The sequence below is a fragment of the Lepisosteus platostomus genome, chromosome 2 (genome assembly GCF_059453375.1).
Source record: "Lepisosteus platostomus isolate fLepPlt1 chromosome 2, fLepPlt1.hap1, whole genome shotgun sequence".
Lineage (NCBI taxonomy): Eukaryota > Metazoa > Chordata > Actinopteri > Semionotiformes > Lepisosteidae > Lepisosteus > Lepisosteus platostomus.
Genome location: NC_142612.1, coordinates 7971100 through 7990627, shown reverse-complemented (window position 1 = coordinate 7990627; position 19528 = coordinate 7971100). Strand labels below are relative to the sequence as shown.

The 19528-nt window shown below is 35.3% G+C and overlaps 1 protein-coding gene across 2 annotated transcripts in view; it reads right to left on the bottom strand.

Moving 5' to 3' along the window:
* Window positions 1-692: 692 nt before the first annotated feature.
* LOC148675837 (interleukin-1 receptor accessory protein-like 1) overlaps window positions 693-19528 on the bottom strand; it is a 519844-nt gene continuing 501008 nt past the window's right edge. The window contains exons 10-12 of one of the 2 annotated variants that reach the window (XM_088648704.1): window positions 9371-9541; window positions 6368-6409; window positions 693-4609 (exon numbers count right to left, since the gene is read on the bottom strand). In XM_088648704.1, the coding sequence (XP_088504830.1) occupies window positions 3885-4609; window positions 6368-6409; window positions 9371-9541 (938 nt within the window). In that variant the 3' untranslated portion in view covers window positions 693-3884. The remainder of the gene's footprint in view (window positions 4610-6367; window positions 6410-9370; window positions 9542-19528) is intronic. The other variant, XM_088648715.1, reaches the window with a different exon arrangement.

Genomic DNA, 19528 nt, shown 5'->3' with positions numbered 1-19528 from the left:
CCCACTCTGCTACCTTTTTTGTGAGGTGAAAATTTGCACATAATTCTGAATCTAAGAAGAAAAACAAATCTTGAACAAACGAGACCACACTGAAAATAACATTCATACCTGGCTTTTTAAGAATTATAAGGGTATGCTGTAGTAGTAGTTAATGACAAATGTTTTTTTGTAGTCAATGAGAAAGAAACCCAGTTCATTTTTATATAGATCTCCTTGTACTTTTACCCTAAAATTATGCAATGCAGCTGGGACTATGAAGACAGTTTCTGTAAGGTACTGCCAAGGGCTACAACTTTGCAGGGAAATGCCACTGTCTCCGGAGATCCTGACTACACTGCTCTCTGCACAGGTCCACATCTCTGAGCTTCATTATGGCAGCTGATTTTGAAAGGGAATGTACAGTACTTTCTCAGTTCAGAAAAGGTGGAAAGGCAATTTTATTATTCAGGGCATGAGGGTGTACTACTGAAGGTACAATACACATTTCTTGTCACATACCAGTGATGTCATGTTTCTCCCAATAAATTAACTGCTTACCCTGTGAGTGTGTTTCTTTTGTAGTAGCTTAAGCCTCTTTCTTTTCCCCCCAAAAGTTGGAAAGCTGAAAGGGAAGAAACCTTTTGTTTAATTTCTGGAAAAAGTGGAAGAGACTCTTGTCATGTACAGTGAAAAAAACAAGCAATAAATTAAAATCACTTTAGTCTTTTTATAATTGTTGTATACCCTTTTTCACATTTTGACATCAAAGAATAAAAGTATTGCAATAGAAGGCATAAATACCCCAGTTGAAAATGACATCTGTCTGATGCCATATGACATAGGCAGAGCATCCTGAACTGCACTTCAGACTACTTACTGGAAGAATCAGAACATGCAGGACCCATTCCAGAAGTGTAGATTTATCAAAAACCATTAGACCTCAAAAAGCAATGTTTGGTATATTTACTATTTGTAGTAGTTTACATCCTTTACCAAATGAAGTGTGACTCAATTTTCAAGGTATGGATTAATGATAACTTATATGAAGTGGTTGATAATAAAGTTTCTTAATAAAGTGTTCTTTATATCTAGAGATGGCCTTTCACCTTTCATTTGCTTTATATACAGACTAACAGATTCAAAGTATTGCCTTCAGCTACATTGTTCAAAATTTAAATAAGGTTTAAGCAGCATTGTCTAGAACCATGAATCTCTTGTTTTAAAAGATGAATTAACAAAATGTAATGTTCTGTGGGTGCTCCAAGTAGTGTGACATGGGATGAATATTCCAGTAAAAAAGAATTAATTTTTTTGATTTTATTATTAAGTTCTGTTTTCAATTAACATTGCAGGAACAGAAAAAGAAACAAAAACAAGATAGACAAACAGAACCTTATCCTTTAGTTGCAGAATTGTGAAAGTCAAAGTGCCTAGGATAATTCTGTGCTGTATATTATAACAAAAAAAACTATTTGCCACTGAACTAGAGAATGCAAACATTGGTTTATGAATGTGGCTAGATTGTCTTCTTATCATTTCCATTCTCATATTTACACAATTGGTTAAAATAAAATTGGTGTCTCTGTATTACGCAGGTACAGTACACCTACAGTAGGAGTGTTTTCTGCCTGTACATACAAAATTAAATTTAGTATATTTTAGTGCATCTTAGCAACCACTGTGAAAAATACAATCAACTTTACCCAGCAGCCTGAACACACATGAAAGCAATTTTGGGAAAAAAACAGAAGAAATAATAATAAATGTTTTATGTTTCCCCAATGTCATCAATCATAACCTCTTTATGCTACCTAGAACCCCCAGCTGGGAGTAACAAGCCTGTTTTAATTCCAGGAACCTCTTAACTGGTGTATTCATTGGGTTGAGAATTTTGAATAACTTTTTGGATCAATTACTAGGATAAAACACCAGTTGAAATTTGTTGAACTGTGGTCTATAAAAAGAGGAAAATGTTCAGAAAGGGTTCACCACCTTCAGAAGGGGTACTGTATATGAACTATTATGAGCATTTCAAGAATTTTAAGGACTTGCAGCACTCCGAGTATGCTGATTGTAATGTGTCCATGACTTGGTCTCACAGGTGCAATGGGCATCAGTACTCTCTTCAGTGCTCTTTGTTACTTACCACCACAGCATAGAACCGACAAACACTGATGAGCCTGATGAGCTCAGAAGCTCCTCTGGTGTCTTCTGCAGCCCAATGTAATATCTAAAGGTGGTGTACCAGTTTTGCATTATGATTATTTTTTTCTTACATTACGTGGGATAAAAGCATTTTAGCACCCAAAATCTCACTTGGGATTGGTTTCCTACACATGACTCAGCATTTAGCATGCCTTGACAATACAGACGCATTAACCAAATCAACAGAGGGCTGTATTCACCCTCATCTTTTTCAAGTTAGAGATAAATTATGTACGTTCACTCCAGTCTTGCCTGAAAATGTTGAATGAAGAACACTCAGCCGTGAAAGAGAACAGACAGGTGTGCATAGCTGGGAGATTGGATAATGCAAACCTCTGCCTAAGAACATCACAAAGTCATGGCAGTTTGAAAATGTAAAGATAGGAGCAGTTGTAAGTGGATTAAAAGGGAGGCACTAAATTGAGGTCAAGGATTTTAATGTGCAGTGAAAGTGGTTAAGGAAACTAATAATGACTGTTTCTATAGAGATAATCATTTTTTTCCAGAGTGTGAATTGTGTTTTTTATATATAGAACACATATCTAGTTGCTATGCATACTCATAAATTACACCTCAATAGGTGATTAAAAAAAGTCTTTCAAACACAAATTTACTTTTTCCCTACCATGATTTAACATGTGAAAATCATTCTTAGGAAATGATATTTCAAGGACTTGACCAAAACATCAAAACATATTTACTTTTTATCTTAAATTAGAACGAGGACATTTAGTGAAGGACTCAAAATCCACTTTGTTGGCTTAACGATCTCGCAATCATGTTGCAAAGCAGTAAATGCACAAAACTGGTATAATGCATGTATCATCTTTCATTCCACTTGTGTTGTATGAAGTGTGAATAATTATGACTCTCCAAGCAAATGCATTTGTTATAAAAATATACTTTTTTTAAAATAATCTACAGAAGTTTTAGGTGAGAAGTTTTACTATCAACCTAAACAGCAATGCTGTTTTTAATACAAAATATTAAGATTTCGAGACAGTTGTTGCTCAAATATACCGTCAGTTAAAACAAGCTGGAGGGAGATGAATTCTAGCACCACTCCCCAGCACATTTTCAAGCTCTTTCATACGGGAAGAAATATTACTTTCAAGCTTCTTTACCTTTTGCATAATCTATTTTTTAAAGTAGTCACTTAAAACTAGATATACACACTCTACATACGCCAACAAAAAAGGATGTTGCTCCTTCGAGTAAAACACAGCTTCGTCCAGGCAATCAAAAAGATGTTAACAAAAAAAAAATCAAACTGGCTCTAAACTACAGTAAGTCAGGAAATAAAAATACAACAGTCCATTCTACTACCTCACAAACCTGCTGTTCAATCTCCATATTATAAAACAAAACAAACGAAAACTAGGAATATTTAGATTTGGATGATATGTAAAACAAAGTAATAATGCATAATAGAGGCAACAAATGTGAAAAAAAACAGGAAGACACCGATGCTACAAAGAAATTGCAAATATATGTACAAGACCCTGTTTTCCTTGTGTGTGTTTTATCTGTGTGTGGATCTGTGCATGTGTGTGTTTTTTTTTTATTTTAGTATTTTTATTTTTTTTTCCTGTGGATTGTGGTGCAAGTACAACAGCAGCAGTCAAGGTCCCAGTTCTGAGCACCAGGCTGCAAGTTTCCATGAACGTCAGGGAAAACCAAGTGATCGCCTATCTTTGCTGTCACCAAATGACGCTGGATATACTGGTCTCTCGCGGCAGCAGGGGCAGCACTGCACTGTTTGTATGAGCCTCCTCCAGATTCTGTTCCCTGGGCGATTTGGACTGTGGTCTCTGCCCGTTAATGAGTGTCATAGGGATGTTGCAGTAGGTATGCTGGTTTCCCAATGTGGTAAGGGGGGGCAAGGTGCCAGTGGGAGGTACGTCATATTCGTAGCTGCGGTAGTAATGTTTCTGCCGCATTTGGGTGTGGTAGGTGTTGTGGAAGGTGGAGCGCAGGTCTGGATGGGCTGTGGCAAGAGCGGTGGAGGTGGCAGCCGCCATGGAGATGGCGGACACCGTCTGGAGTTCGCCGAAAGGCCCTTGCTCGCTCACGTCCAGCACTTGCTCGTGTGCAAGGATGGGCTCTATTCTCTTAAAGGGCATTTCATACTGTAAGTGTTTCCAGAACTTGGAATTGAGCTTGTTGCACTTCGGTCCGTGCCACTTGATAACAGTCAGCAGCTTGATGGTATGCTTGAGGGCCTCCACCTCCTGGTAGTTCATTATCCCTCGGAGCTCAGTGCATTCGATCAGAATGACCTTGATTTCCCCCGTGACCAGCATGTTGCGGAGTCGTGTCTCCAGCTCGAAGATGCTCCAGCCTCTCCTCACCACATAGCTGGGGGTCATCACTATTATTAATCTCTTGCTCTGGTCCACGCACCTGGCCACGTCTTCGATGTACGCTGCGAAGAAATGATAAATAAAAAAAGATGAAGTAACGCCTGACCTCTTCAAGCTGGCTCAAATTGTCTTGGAGAAGGTGGAAGAACGAAAAGCTTGAAGCTTTTCTTTATAATTTTTCAAGCAGATAACTTAACGGTAAGGCTTGAAGGTTAAAGTCACACAAGACAAGGTGGACATGCACTCACAAATGCAGTACTTAGCAGAATAAAGTGGTACAGAATACAGTCTGTTTCAATTTTTTAAACTATCGTAAACATACCCACAATAGCTTGGATATACTGGGAATTTCTGTTTTTTTTTCTTAGTACCTGGAACATGTCTCAAGGCTGTGAACAATTTATATTTTAATATTTTAATACCTTGTCACAAACCTTATAAAGACTTCTAAAGACAGCCGAGCTTACCTGAGTAAGACAGCTACCTAATGTGTGCCCCTGATAAGCAGAGTGAAGGAACTACAATATGTGATAAAAATGAAATGTTACTTCTGTCAGTTGCATTCTGTAACACCCTATTCAATACCATATAATAGTAATGTGTTTCAAGAAAATATATTATTGTGGTGTTTGAAATCAGAGATGATGCATTGATTCTTAAAATATACTGTATAACAGCAACAGTAAGAGCAACTACACATGCTAATTAGATACTAGTCTGGTAAAATACTAATAAAAAACAACATATTCTCAATAGTTATACTTCATAGGAAATACAGTCTAACTAGTTAAATTAGTAGTGGTTTCTAGTGACCAATGGTTTTCTGCAGCTCTGTCTTTAATGTCACAAGCTCATTCTGAGGTACAGATAATTCAAAAAAAAAAACAGACATATACAGTATGTTTACGTAGCCAAAGAAATGATAGATTCCAACCCAAATATTCTAACTGAAATAAAGTTTAAATAGAATAAAAAGCTACTTTAAGCTAGTTGATCAGAGCTCCAATGTAAAAACATTTTTTGCACTGAATTCCATATATATATATGCCTTCAGATGAAATCATTCTTTATTGTTTAATTGCTGCCTTGTCAGTTTTACAAAACTTAATACTTTAAGTATTTATAAGGTACATTAAAATGATAAATATATCTTTTTTTATTTCTCCAGCAATACAAAAATGCTGAACATATAGTTATTAAAGCCCTCTGCTTGAAATTGCTATAATTGGTTTTGCTTCTAGACTAATCACAGCAATGTTAGTGGAGATGGTAAAAGAGAGTTCAACCATCAAACACAGCTTTATTTCCAGCTGTCTGCCCTGAGAAATTGGCTTCTGGAGATTGTTTCATTTCGGAAATATAGAGAACAGAGGCAAATGCCTGTTCCTTAACAGGTTAAAAGCACTTCTGTTTTGTTTTGTTCAATCAAAGAATACTTCAAATGAGATGCCTTGTTCTCGGAAATCATAGCTTTTTCAGCAGCTTGTACTACATAGTTTGGGGGCACTCTCAAGCAGCAAATTTTTTATTTCTTATTTTTCATCCCTGCAGACTACTGAGCTGTTTGGTTTTGTACAAAGAAAACTGATGAATATGAATGCCAACAACAAAGGAATCACTTTGAAACAATAAGTCAAATACCCCTGGTTCGTGTAATTGAACCTTATGTTTACAAACACGTAATTCAGGACCCTGTTCAGCTTTAAACTCAGTGGGGAACATTGGTCCCAAATTATCTGTTTATTGGGAAAGCACATTACGGTTGCTGACACAAGTGAAAATTTTATCACAGGCAGTCAGAAAGGCTGGGTAAAAAATACCTCTAAGCAGTCTTGGATCCTCGTAATGATCATTGGTGAAACCTAAACATAAATATTTTAACATTCAAACTATGATCAGAAGATTGCAGAAGTGCATCAGAGAAATAGCAAGGGGACTTACATAACACTGAAATAAACTATGCTTTTTCTTGTTCCTTTTTCTCTCTCTCAAGCACACAGCCCTGCCAATTTATTGCTTAATGTGGGATGATTTGCAACAACTGTTCTAAAGATAAATATACGGTTTTAATATCCAATTGTATTCTAAACTACCGTGCTGTATTTTTGGAATTCAAAATGAATGAAATTAGAATCTGTATAAATGTAGTGTATAAAATATATTAAATAAAATCTACCTTCATTCTTTCCTTTGTCTGAGCATATCTATTTCACATTATTTTCTGAAACTCTGAAAAGGACAATGTTGAAGCTATTCATTTATTAAACATCGAAATGTCAGGTTCATACTTATTTCATGTGTCTTCTATCATGTATGCTAGTAAATTTGTTTACCTGCTGAACTAACACCCTCAATACAGTATGTCTCAGTGACGTGAAAAACTCAGCTCCATTATGCTTAGGATGGTTGTGCAAGTGATTCTGATAAAACAATTTATTTAACACATTATACAGTAAGTTAAGAACTGACTGGGATCTTTTACACAGGAGACAATATAGTTCTAAATAATGAGTAATATATTTTATGGTTCAATACTCACCCCATTGCAAATGTTTTAGACATTTTGCATTCTCCTACTCTTCACTCTGTGTTTTTGTCTTCTTTATGCAGAAACACAGTTCTAAGGCAGCCTTACTCATTTTGTTTGAAGCTAATGGTTATAATGGTTAAAGTATTCAGATGAGAGAAGGTCATTTGTTGTATTTCGCTCTTGCCAGTTCTGATATTTTATTTTGATAAATCTGAACTTTGTACTACAAAAAGTAGCCTTAGTGATGTGTAGAGAGGAAAGAGAAAAGTCAATGATGACAATGAGTCAATTAGATTTGATGGGTAAATGTGACGGACTACAGTAGCTCTTATGACTCTTCATACTGGCTAATTGTGTGTAGCTTACCTCAAGTTCATGTGATCGATTATTGGAAGACTGAGATCATTGCATAATATAATCAATATCTGATTACTGTTTTAGTGTAAGCACCACTTTGTACATTCAGCTGTCTCTGGAAGTGAGACATGAATACACAGAAGACTTAATGAATATAAGTAAACTGAATCCTAACAATATCATTCAAAGTAAAAATCAAATTTCTGACAAATTTCTTTGAAGGATTCTAATTATAATGTTTGTAAAAGTAAACCAATCATTCTTCCCATTATTAGAATAAAGACTTCACACACTATTCCCACTTGGGGTGTTGCAGCCACACATCCCGCATTAAGAATAACTGTCCCCAGAAAACCACACAAATAAGTCACATAGCAAGTACTGTGACTCACTTGCAAAAAGGCAAAGCAGTGAAGAACATGACAAAGCAGAGACAAGGCAAGGTTACACACAGGCAAGGATGATAACAAAAACAATCACGAGATAACTATGAGAAAGGAGAGTTAAGCAGCTACACTGCAATGGACATCCTTGTTAACATAATATAAGACAATGCAGACAAGATAGCGAAGCTTCAGCTGCAGTTAAAGCATAGTTGTTACAGAAAAGATGATGCAGTGCTTGATCTCTTCACAGAAGATTTGGGATCAAGTCTAATTGGCTCATGACATTCTCTAATGTGAATTCTGAAATAACTAAAATTCACACAGGGGTTTATTATTATTGGATAAAATGCAACAGAATCCAGTTGTGAATGGAATTAGTGTTTCATCAAGTCTCATAGTTTTCCATGGTGGGTGTTACAAAGAGAATTTTGCTGAAGATGGCAACATAAACCAGTATACTCACATATGAGATTTGTTTACAGCTCATAAACTTCATAATACATAAAAACATATATTTTAGGCTAAGCAAGTACTAAGGTACAGTATATAAACACAAGAGAAGAAGCTCTTTATATTAACTGCTACTCAACATAAAACTGCTGGTCTGACTACTATATGTACAATAGGTGATGATAATGGTTTACTCATCATCTGAAGCACATACTGTAGGATAACACATTCTTCCACATGTAAGATGTATGCTATGCATTTGTTTTTGAAATATATATCTCAGTTTTCTTTTAAAAATAACAATTGTACCTATATTGTAACACGTTACATGGTTTTCTTAAGAGTGCATGCTCTTACCTGTTTTAAGCCCATTATGGTAATAAAAAGAATCTGAACTGCATGAAGGGACTTTGTAGGTAAACTTAAAAAAGGATCTGATGTTGTCAGGTGAAGACATGGACAGCTTGACTTGCAATGAATTATACATGCTTTATTTGTAAAATTCATGGATACCAATATTCAAAATGCCAATACTGTGGAATAAAGGCATCTTTTACACAATATAAACCACATCTAAGGACAGAGACAATATAACGATGTAGTGATGGCAATTTACAAAGTGAATTCTGAACAAGTAAGCTTAAATTTTATTTTTGAAAAAACTAGAATGATTCTTATACTCAAAGGCTCTTTGAGAAAATCAATATCAACAAACATGTAAAGAATAGCTTTTGAGCAACTTTAAGTAGAAATTACACAAAATAATATGTATACTGTTTCAGTATTAAAAATAATTGATATTTCTGTAGGAATGCAAAGGGTTGGACATTTCCCATTTATCTGGAACATTACTTGGCTACAAATGAGCGTTTTTAGCATAGTATACTGTATAAGGCATAAAAAGCCAGCTGCTTTGGTGTTCTACAAAAAATTGTTTATTTAATTTCAAGGCTCTTTGAGTTACACTTTTCTCCAAAAATAAAACAAAGTTCTGTTTAGCTTTTAAATATGCTGCATGAGTTGGTGGCACATACTGGAGAAACATTAAAGAGGAATGAATCTCAACCCATCATACCCACACAAACACATAGTGTACTTACTTCCAGTTGGAATCAAATCCCTTTCAGGAATGAAGAGTTTATACCCATAGTGCTTTTCCAGGACATCAGGCAGGATTTCAAGAGCAAAGCGTTCCTCTTCTCTAGTTTCTTGACCCCATTGTTCAGGGTCCACTTTGGTGTAAGACAGGTATGCATCATAGTCTTTGTTTTCTGGTGATATCAAAACAATAACAAAAAAAACAATTCCATTTATTTGAATAAATTGAAAGAGAACAGGCAATCACCTTTGCATTGATTGTCTGGTTTATTTTTATGAATGATGCTTGTGAAAAACCAGTGCTTGGAGCACTGGGGTATACAGCTCATGCTGATAGATCAAAGCAAAAAAAAAATGAAATAAGGAGGAGGAATTGGTTGAGACTGAACACTGATAATGTTTTTCAATGGAATATATGCCCAAATGGAATATAACGCAAATGGCTTGTTTCAATGGTTTTACCCCATGAAGCACATTAACACTTTGATGGGGTGGGAGTTTTCAAAAGGTTGCTGATGCTCCCAGTGGTGCTATTGAGTCAGAGTGTGGCATTGATCTTTGGCATTTTCAAAAGGTTTAGACTCCCACCAAGGGAGAGCTGCAAAAAGCTGGAATTAAATTGTGTCTTTGGTGCATATCCGTTTTATTTCTTACTTGGGCAAGTAAATATTCATGTTAGTTTTTCAGAATAAGCACTGGAAATCTTCACAAGATTATGCAGGGTGAAAGCACAATTTTGAAAGGCCAAAGGGCCTTTCCTTTTAATACTGAATGAAAACGAATATTTATTCAGATGGCTGTTGTGATTATGGTAATTATTGTAACTTCAACAACTGTATCATGCGGTTGCTTGTTGGTTTACTGGTGATTTATTCCTGTACATCTGAGATACATTATGATCATATATTCTGACTTTGCAGTGTCTTTGAGATACTCATCGTCAACTGTAGCATTTTCAATGGACTGTATCTGCTGAAAAAAATAATGGTTTTTGTAGGTTTAAAGTAGACGGGCCCACACACAGTACCTGCACAGGGGCTCTGGTTGCAACATTTTTTACAGCAGATAGGTAAACAGTAAGATCATCTCCTTTTGGCCACCGAAGCATCCCAGTCTACCTCAGCTCCCTGGTATTGATTTAAGGCTTACACAGTCTTCCTAATGGTGTACCATGGAATAATGAAATAACACGATCTCTGGAAATGCGGTCAAAGTAGCTTTATTTCTTGATTTAGAAAACGGTCTCCATTTTTTATGGTTATCTGAAACATAGCAGTATCAAAACGACAGCTTTTTGTTAAAATGTCTTCCTTTACTTGGGCACTTTTGTTTCGAGAACACTTAGCCATCTGGGATCTGGGGAGGGGGTTGGCTGGATTTTGCATTTTGAACTAACACTGCTCTGATAAAAGAGCAGTGCCAGTGTTTAATGTATTTAATTGTATTTCATCAAAGATTGTTTTCGAAATTGTCTCCAACAATGATGCTTGTATATAGGAAACCAAACTACTACTAAAGTGTAATTGTCATTTTTGAAAAAAATGTTAATGTCTTTCGGCATGTTTGGTGCATTATTTTCTAAACGTTTTAGTTTCGGGACATTTTGATATCCAGCGTGTTTGCCACTGCTGTGGATTGCTCAAAGTACACTAATGCCTTAGTTAAGCAAGACCTGTCTTTTCCTTATCCTGTAGAATCTTACTACCATAAAAGATGATCCTCTGTTGAAGTTCTAATTATCTTTTCCATGACCTTGCATGTAATGGAATTAAGAGTTATTGGTCTATAATCATTTCATTCAGTACTGCCACCACAGTTTATGGATGGATGTTGGAAATTTCTCAGACAGCAGGTATTAGCCTTGCCTTGAGTGAGTTTTGCGATACAATTGCTTTTTTAGTGTATGAATAATATCTTTTGTTTCCTTAACTGCAAAAGTTAGAATACCATGAAGCCCTGAAGACTTGCTTTGTTAAGTGCTTATAATACCTGTATGAAGTATAAATGAAGTATTTAATGAAGTATTAGCTTACAGTCTTCAGCTGCTGAGGGAAATCTGTAGTTATGTGATGCTTTTAATAAAAATAAGTATTCTACTTGTACTGAGATTTGGTATATTAGATTTTTACAAGGGTCAAGCAACAAGATTTATCTTTTTTTAAAAAGATGTTCTTTAGAACCTCAACTGTGTGAATGATGTAGGAGATTGTTTCCTTCTGCCAATGTAAATGTTTGTGTAAACACTCGAAAAATCTTTAATTAAACTGCTTAATTCCACTTTTTAATTAATATACTTTTCTAATTCTTTCTCTCAAATGTGACATTCAACACAGAGTACACACCAAAAATACAAAGCAGAATACATCATTCATAATATAACGGCTTAAACTTTAACTCAACTTTAAAATTATGGCAGCCAAAATCATAGATAGATGATAACCACTGATACCAAAGGCAAGGAAGTTCATCAGGATTTTTTGTTCTCTATCATTTATTAAAGTAAATTAATGCGAAATTTGTAAACATATGGAAAAGTATATTAAAGGTTAGTCTGCAATGTACTGTATTTCAAATTTGTGTGGTCGGCATGTGTGGCATTCTTTATCTTTATTTTGGGTTACATTTGATCTATTAAAGGCTTATTCAATTATACACAATCATATATATTATATACTGTATAAGTATCTACTGTATGTACTCCATGGCTAATTGTGTCTGTTATACTCCAGTTGCATAATTGGTAAATTGGTAACCACCGAATGGAATATAAGAAGATTAACCCACAAAAGTAACAACACAACTTATCATTCTGGTGTCCGAAACAACTAATTCTTCCTGATGCATCGTTCCCTGCCCAGCCCTATAAGTTCGGACAACTTTATGTATAAAAGGATACCTGACAATATGTTCTTCAGAATTAGGCAGAATGCGTTTATGTCTTTGTTTTATTCTCTGGGGGGGTGTTCCATAATAAACTTATTCAAAAAGTACACCAAACTCCATTGTGACTTGTTCCATCCCTGTACTTATTTCCTGTTAATGTCAAGCAAAGCCTTCATAACTGGTTTCCTATTGAGGAGTATATCAATTAGTATTACTAAAAGCAAAGCCCTGACCTGACTGTACAGTATGTGCTACTGGTTAAATTTTATTACTATTCATACTGTACATAAGTTTCCAACCTATACCACCTGAAACAGACTAAATAAAATTAGAAACACGTTGTACATACAAGTAATAGCAATTATGTATTTTTCTGTCTAAAACACAAAACAAAATGGCTAAAGCAGCACTTAATAGGATTAATCCTGAGATACAAAGAAAAAAGTAATATTGTAGGCAAAGCACAGACATGTTTATCGACCTCCGGAAAGAGATATAAAAACAGCAACCCACAAAATTTAAAAATATATTCAAAAACGTGAGGTGCAAAGGAAATAAAATAACAAAAAAGATGACTAAAGAGAAGAAACCTCCAGATACCTGAAGCTTACAGTCCCCTTCCCCTAGGAAAACTAATTAAGAACACAAAGGTTTTGAGCAGTGCTTGTGTTCTCATTATTCTAACGAATGTATAATCCTGAAATGTCCTTTATCCTCCACAACAAGACTTGTTCCACAAGCTGTAGAGGTGTCTATGTCATTATGAAGGCAAAAAGAACTGCTCAAAAGAGTCGAGAGGGGATTTAGTCATTTTGCTTCCATATATGGCCCCAAAGGGATACAGAGATGATTATAGGAATTTTTGAAAAAGCAGAGAATAGCTCAGAGCAGTACAGTTTTGAAGGCATCACCACTGACAGGCTTGGGTTTAGCTACAGTACACATCGAGATCAGTGAGCCTGATAAAGTGATGTTATATACGGTACAACAGAACAGCAGTGGAGATACAGAAAAAGGAGCGGAAGAAGGGGAAAGTGTTGTGGAAAACATGGAAAACATCCCAAGATGTGGAAAAGAAGCCCCTTTGTGTACTCTTACAATGTGCTACTGACATTGCATTTAAATAACAGTATTAAAAATAAGATACAAATATTATATGTCTGCATTAATATTACAGCAAAGATCTACTAAAATATCAAAAATAGTTTTGTCAAGAGTTATGTAAGCCACTGGTGCAAACTCAAGGAAGCAAGATCCATTTTTGAAGTGGGGAAAAAGACGTTTTAACTACATTTACTGTATATACAGTATCTCTGCAGATTTCTGCAGATAAAAGAGGAGGCTTTTTATCCTATATTGTGGATATCAAAAATATTGTGCAAAAACTTTTAATAAGAAAATAACAGTCACAAGGTTATTTTAAAGCTTCCTGATTTACTCTAGATCCTAGGAGGATATGAAACCACTCTACATGGACTTTTATAGATTGATTTATAGTTTTCAGCACATACTAAAAACTCTACTCAATTGCACCCTAAAAATAAAACCTACTAATATTAATGTATTTAATATCTTTAGTTTGTGGGACATATCTTAAAGAATTAAGATGATACTGTCATTCTTTCATGTGATTACAACAAGAAAACCTTGTCAAAATACTCTCCAATTGTGTTTTTCTAATGAAAAAACATGATTGTGATTGTGATGAACACTCTTGAGGGTGAGCACAGCCTGCAGTTTTGTAATAAGGACATTTCCCTGACTTTTGTTTCTGTTTTTTAGTTTATTGATTATGACAAGCAGGTAACACTCTGATGCACACATTGAACATAGGAACACAGAGAATAAGAGGGGGAACACAGTCTAATCAACCTTAAAATGAAGAAAACCTATTTTCAAGATGTTTATAAACAGTTTAGAAGCTGCTTTCAACCAAACAGTCCAATGCACCACAAATTGATAGGTATGCACCCTGCTGAATAAAGCTGAAGAACAATAATATTGTAAACATATTTCTGACTTCCAGCAGTGTGAAATGTACTGTGCTTTATCATGGGTTTAATTAGCTGTCTTGCATTCATAATATGCTTTTTACTAAGAACATGAATATTACAAGATTTTTCAACCATTCCTTAAGAACTTTTTTGGTGATGCCTTAGTACTATTCATATTTGGAAAATGTAGCACACATTAAATGTAGAAACAATATCCTGTTCTTGGGTTTTCACATAAATTAATAAATGGATCTTTGCTATTGACCTGCTGTTGTTGCACAAGACTTTATGTACTAAATAGAGCTTGTTCATTAATTGGTAATGTGAGAGCTTAAATTGAGGCTCTTCAAATAATTGCACTTTTAATATGGTCTATTCTAACCTGTTCTTTTTCAGGACTTTAAGATCAATGTCAATGTCCTTAATTAGACAATGAGGCCAGGTTTACAAAAGGCCAACAGAATACACTGTCTGGCCATAGTATTAGGCACCCCTTTCAAACAGAATTGATTCTTTCACCTGTGTCTAGAGGCAATGCAAATAAAATGAGATATACGGCTATAGTAAGTGACCTATGATATAAATATGTAGCACACAGTAAACAGTTACTGAATGATTTCAGGATGTTAAAGACTAATGAGCTAAGTGACTTTGAGATAGTTATCATTCTGTGTGCCTGACTAGCAGAAACATCATTAGGAAAGACATTAGAACTGTCAGGAAGAGCAAAGGCCACTGCCTCTGAGATGTATAGGATATACCGTAGCTCCAAACACAGAAGATGTCTGCCGATAGAGAATTTTTGTGGTAGAAGGGACTATGACAGGACAGAGATAAACAAATGCTGTCTCTGCATGTGAGAATAAACAGGAGAGCAATGATTCAATCACTGTTAGATAGCACCAGTAGTGCTCCTGGTTCTTCGACACTGACCAGAACCAAATGCAGGGAATACATTTAGGTGCTCCTAAAAATCAGACTTTTTAGTGAATAGCAGACTATAATTAGAAGGAAGCAATGATTAAATACAATACACCCATTAGACCTCCTTTAGAACAGTGTGTTGGTTTCTTGTCATGTTAGAAAAAGGTTGTTGCAGTTCAGGAAAGACTTTATAAAAGAGGGACCAGAATAACTCCTGACTTGAAAGGAATCTTTAGTAACGAACAACGAAGATTGTGAGCAGAATTAATTCAAGCATTCTGACTCCTCCAAGGTATTGATTATATGGACCTTAGGGACTACTTCAAGCTCAACAACAAAAACTATTTGAGATTACATTTAAAAATTCAGATGTGATAAATATGGGTCTGCAAATACCTGGCAATTCACAAACATTAGTACCTATCTGAAATGAACTCCCCGGTCAAGGTCACACCAGGAATATCCATAAAAGAGCTGGATGATTTTTATTATTTCTTATAAAAAGACTCTGTGGCTGTAACATTAAGGTCTAAGGGGGTAATTACTGTAGGTGTGTTATTGTGTATAAAGGACTTGCCTTGCATGGTGTTAGTAGTGCTTGTGATGGATGCAGTTAAGGATATGATGCTGATCTTAGTAATAGAAGGAGAGGATTCTTTTGTAGAGTCTTTCGTTTGTTAGACATGAAAAGAAATGCAGTAATAAAGTCTCCTGAACCTCACTTCACTTCTACAGTCCACATGAGTTTTTATGTGCTCGGTTTCCCAGAGCAACCTTATTAAATGGGGTCTATCACTACAATTGCAAAGGGTAAAACCACAATATTTCATGGCATAATGGTTCTTCCATCACCCTATACGAAGGAGAGACTAATAGCAGTAAGAGTAAATTAAAAAATAGAGCCCATATCTACCACTTATAGCGACTAAAAGAGAATAATAGAACTGTGATCCATCATTAAGGTTACACAGGTTCAATCTAAATTACAATGCTATATAAATATACTGTACAACATTGGCCCCAGCATTGATTTATGGTTTAATAATGTGTTCCAAGCTAGTTTCTTTAAGAAGAAATGTATGCAAAATGAAAACAATCCAATTGAAATGAATCACAAAGTTATTAGGTAACAGACGGAAAGCAGGTGAAGGGTGAAATTTGGAGGTGGAATAATCAATTCCAGAAGTTCTGCCTACTCTTTCTGAAGTGAACTGAATCTTATAAAACGATAGCGAGTAATGTCTCACAACATGCAGTTGCTTCCTCCTTCTACTATCTAAACAAAAGAGAATAAAAGCATCAACTTGCACATTAGCCTGCAAAGAATCTCTCAGACAGTACATCGTTAGACATGATCAGCAAAATATTCATAGATATCCATAGATACAGTACTGTATGGTATAAAGAGGTTAATTAAAAAAGATTACTTTCAGTCAGCAGTAAGAAAAAAAGTCACAATAATTACTTCTATTACCTTGCTGCTCTTAATATAAAGTAAGACACATGCATGAATGTATTGCTAAACTATGATCACTGACAAATTCTTCATTGTTTGTTAAAAATGCAACAATCAGCACTGGAAATAAGCACAAAAACATAAAGCATGGTTTATGTTCAGTCTTTCATAAGTTTTTCATAGTTGCACCAAAACACACTTGAGAACTCATCATGTGAATATTTTATAACGTTTCAAATGATCAGAAGTCGTCCAAGTAATACTAAGTCAGAAAAGAACAATTAAAGAAAACAATAGCACCCGAATCGAGATTTCAAACCAAAAGTAAGTACAGAACCAACACCTACATTGATCTAACACCCGAATCGAGATTTCAAACAAAAGTAAGTACAGAACCAACACCTACATTGATCTAACACTGGCATATTGGAAAATAACAGGAAAAGGAAATGGGTGCACCATGCAAATGGATGATTTAGGAATCCATCAGTACAGTATTTTTTTACATGACACCAGCACAAACGGACTACATATTTTTTTAGCAAAATCTCCAGAGAGGGGGCTATTTGAAGCTATTTACTGTGTATTGTGGGTAAAATCACCGAAGAACAGAAGAACAATGTTAGAGATACTTGAACAAAGCAGGATAGATGCACAAGTACACCTGTCTGCAGAGCAATAAAATATGCACATATACTGTAAGAAAGGTGATTGTGAACGGCATGGAAAAATTAGAGATTACACTCAGGACATGTAAGCACTGAAAACAGTCGGGTATTGCATAGAAGCAACTATGGCTGCTGGCCCACAGATGCATTCTGAGAGATATAAAGCAGTTTTCTTCCAATTCTTTGTGTCAGTGGTCCTGGAGTAGCCCTGCGGGGTTTTGCTCCTGTTAAGGTCTTAATCGCAAACTAATTTGTTTCCGTTTTGAATTTGCAGCCTTTGTTTAAAATTTGCTCTTGAAATGAGACTTGAAATTGTGAACCCCATGCTAATATCTGAGTTGATGACCCCTGTGTTAATCAGTGATTTTAAGGACTGTCCTCATTCAGGTGTGCCAGGTGAAATATAACCACTTTTTCCTAATCAGACTGAACAAATGCAGACTCACTGTGGGATACAGTGCCATTCCCACCTGTGTCTGCTCATCACCAGCTGACTGCTCAACACCTATTAAAAGCTCTTTAGTCAGAAATAGTTAAGTAAATTCTTGTGCTGAAGTAATTGGAAATATTGTGCCCAAATTATGTTTTTTTTAAACCATGGAATGAGCACAGAAAAAATGTCCAGTCCAACAGACAGATCACTTAAAGGCAGTAATCAGCAAAAGTGATTAAATGCTCAGTTGGAACAAAAACTAGCAGACACGGAAGAACTCTAGGACCAGGACTGAGAACTACTGCACTGCTTTACGTACTGTAGTAATCACTTTAATCACAATATTATTTTATTTCAAGGCAATCCTAAGGCTTTTTTTGACAACATTTCTATTACCTGTACGTGAATAAACTGACAGCAAATTTACAACACCAATTGAATGCAAGTTTCAATAGGGTAGTAACTGCATTTGGCTCAAATGTCTTCTAGATTATGCAACTGCATGTACTGTATGTCATTTCTACTATACTTTCTATAACAGCACAAATATTTGACATGAAGTAAATTGTTCCCTATTTCTATCCATGTATGTTGATTGACAGCCAACATTGTGCTGTATTACAGTTAATCAAAAGATTTGCTTGTGCTCTTTGTCTGTTACAGATTTTAAGGAGTTTGTTAAATTGCATTTTGAATTTAAGTATTGTGTAAACTAGCACCTGAATTGAATTCTGTTACTGTTATGATATAATTAAATCTTATCTTAATGACATCTGTTCTATTCTACTGGGAGTTAAATAATAAAGATAAGCTAAGTATCATAACTTATTACTTGCAGAAAAGGATGGCTTGCTTTCATCTAAAAATCTAGGGACGTAACCTATAATATACGATTCAAGATGTAGACAATGGTCTTCTTGAAAAGATTTCAAGAAATTTGTTGCCGTGGAAGCCATTAACAAAACCTGCTGAGTGACAGTTCTTTGCAATTTTAGAAATTCACTTTATTGAATTACTTTAAATTGTTGTTTATGTAACATGTGAGTAATGTACATGGTATGAATGTTTTTTTCCCTTGCTTGATTAGAACAGGAAAAAACAAGGGGTCGTAATAAAAGCATGGGACTTAAAATGATGCTACAGAGTAAGTAAAGAAAAATCAATTTTTGTATGGGAGGGTATCATTCCTTTAGCACTCTTATACAATATATGTGTGGTTTATTCTACATTCTTATGTTTTCTTTTATGCAGTTTTCTTTGATTATTTATATACTTTGTAATTAAGGGCACTTACCTGTACTATGACTAATTAAATTGATTGGCTACCCAATAGTTAATCTAGTAATAGATAATGTCAGAATATTGCAGGAGCAAACAGTTGAATAAGGTAGGGGATTTCCTTTTTGTAGTTGCATATCAGATACCTGAGGCAGCGAACACTTAGGAGGATCATGCGCCCCATGATTTATTTATGTCCCGGAGTTGCAATGCACAAAAAAGCACAATATATGTCTATATGAATGTACATTTCTGAGGAGTGTGTGAATACAAACACACTATGGATTCTGCTGAGTCAGCACTTACTTGGAGCCACTGCCATTACCAAGAATTTCAGCTAAGATTAGGATAATCTCAGTTTCCCGATTTTAATGAAATTGCCAAATAACTCCTTGAGGGGAATATCGCTATTCTGTGTTGATGGAATTCATACTACATTTCAAACTGTACAGTATGTCTTTTCATTTTTCTGCTCTATACAGTGGATTTATTTTATTTTGACTGAAATGGACTATCTGCCTAAA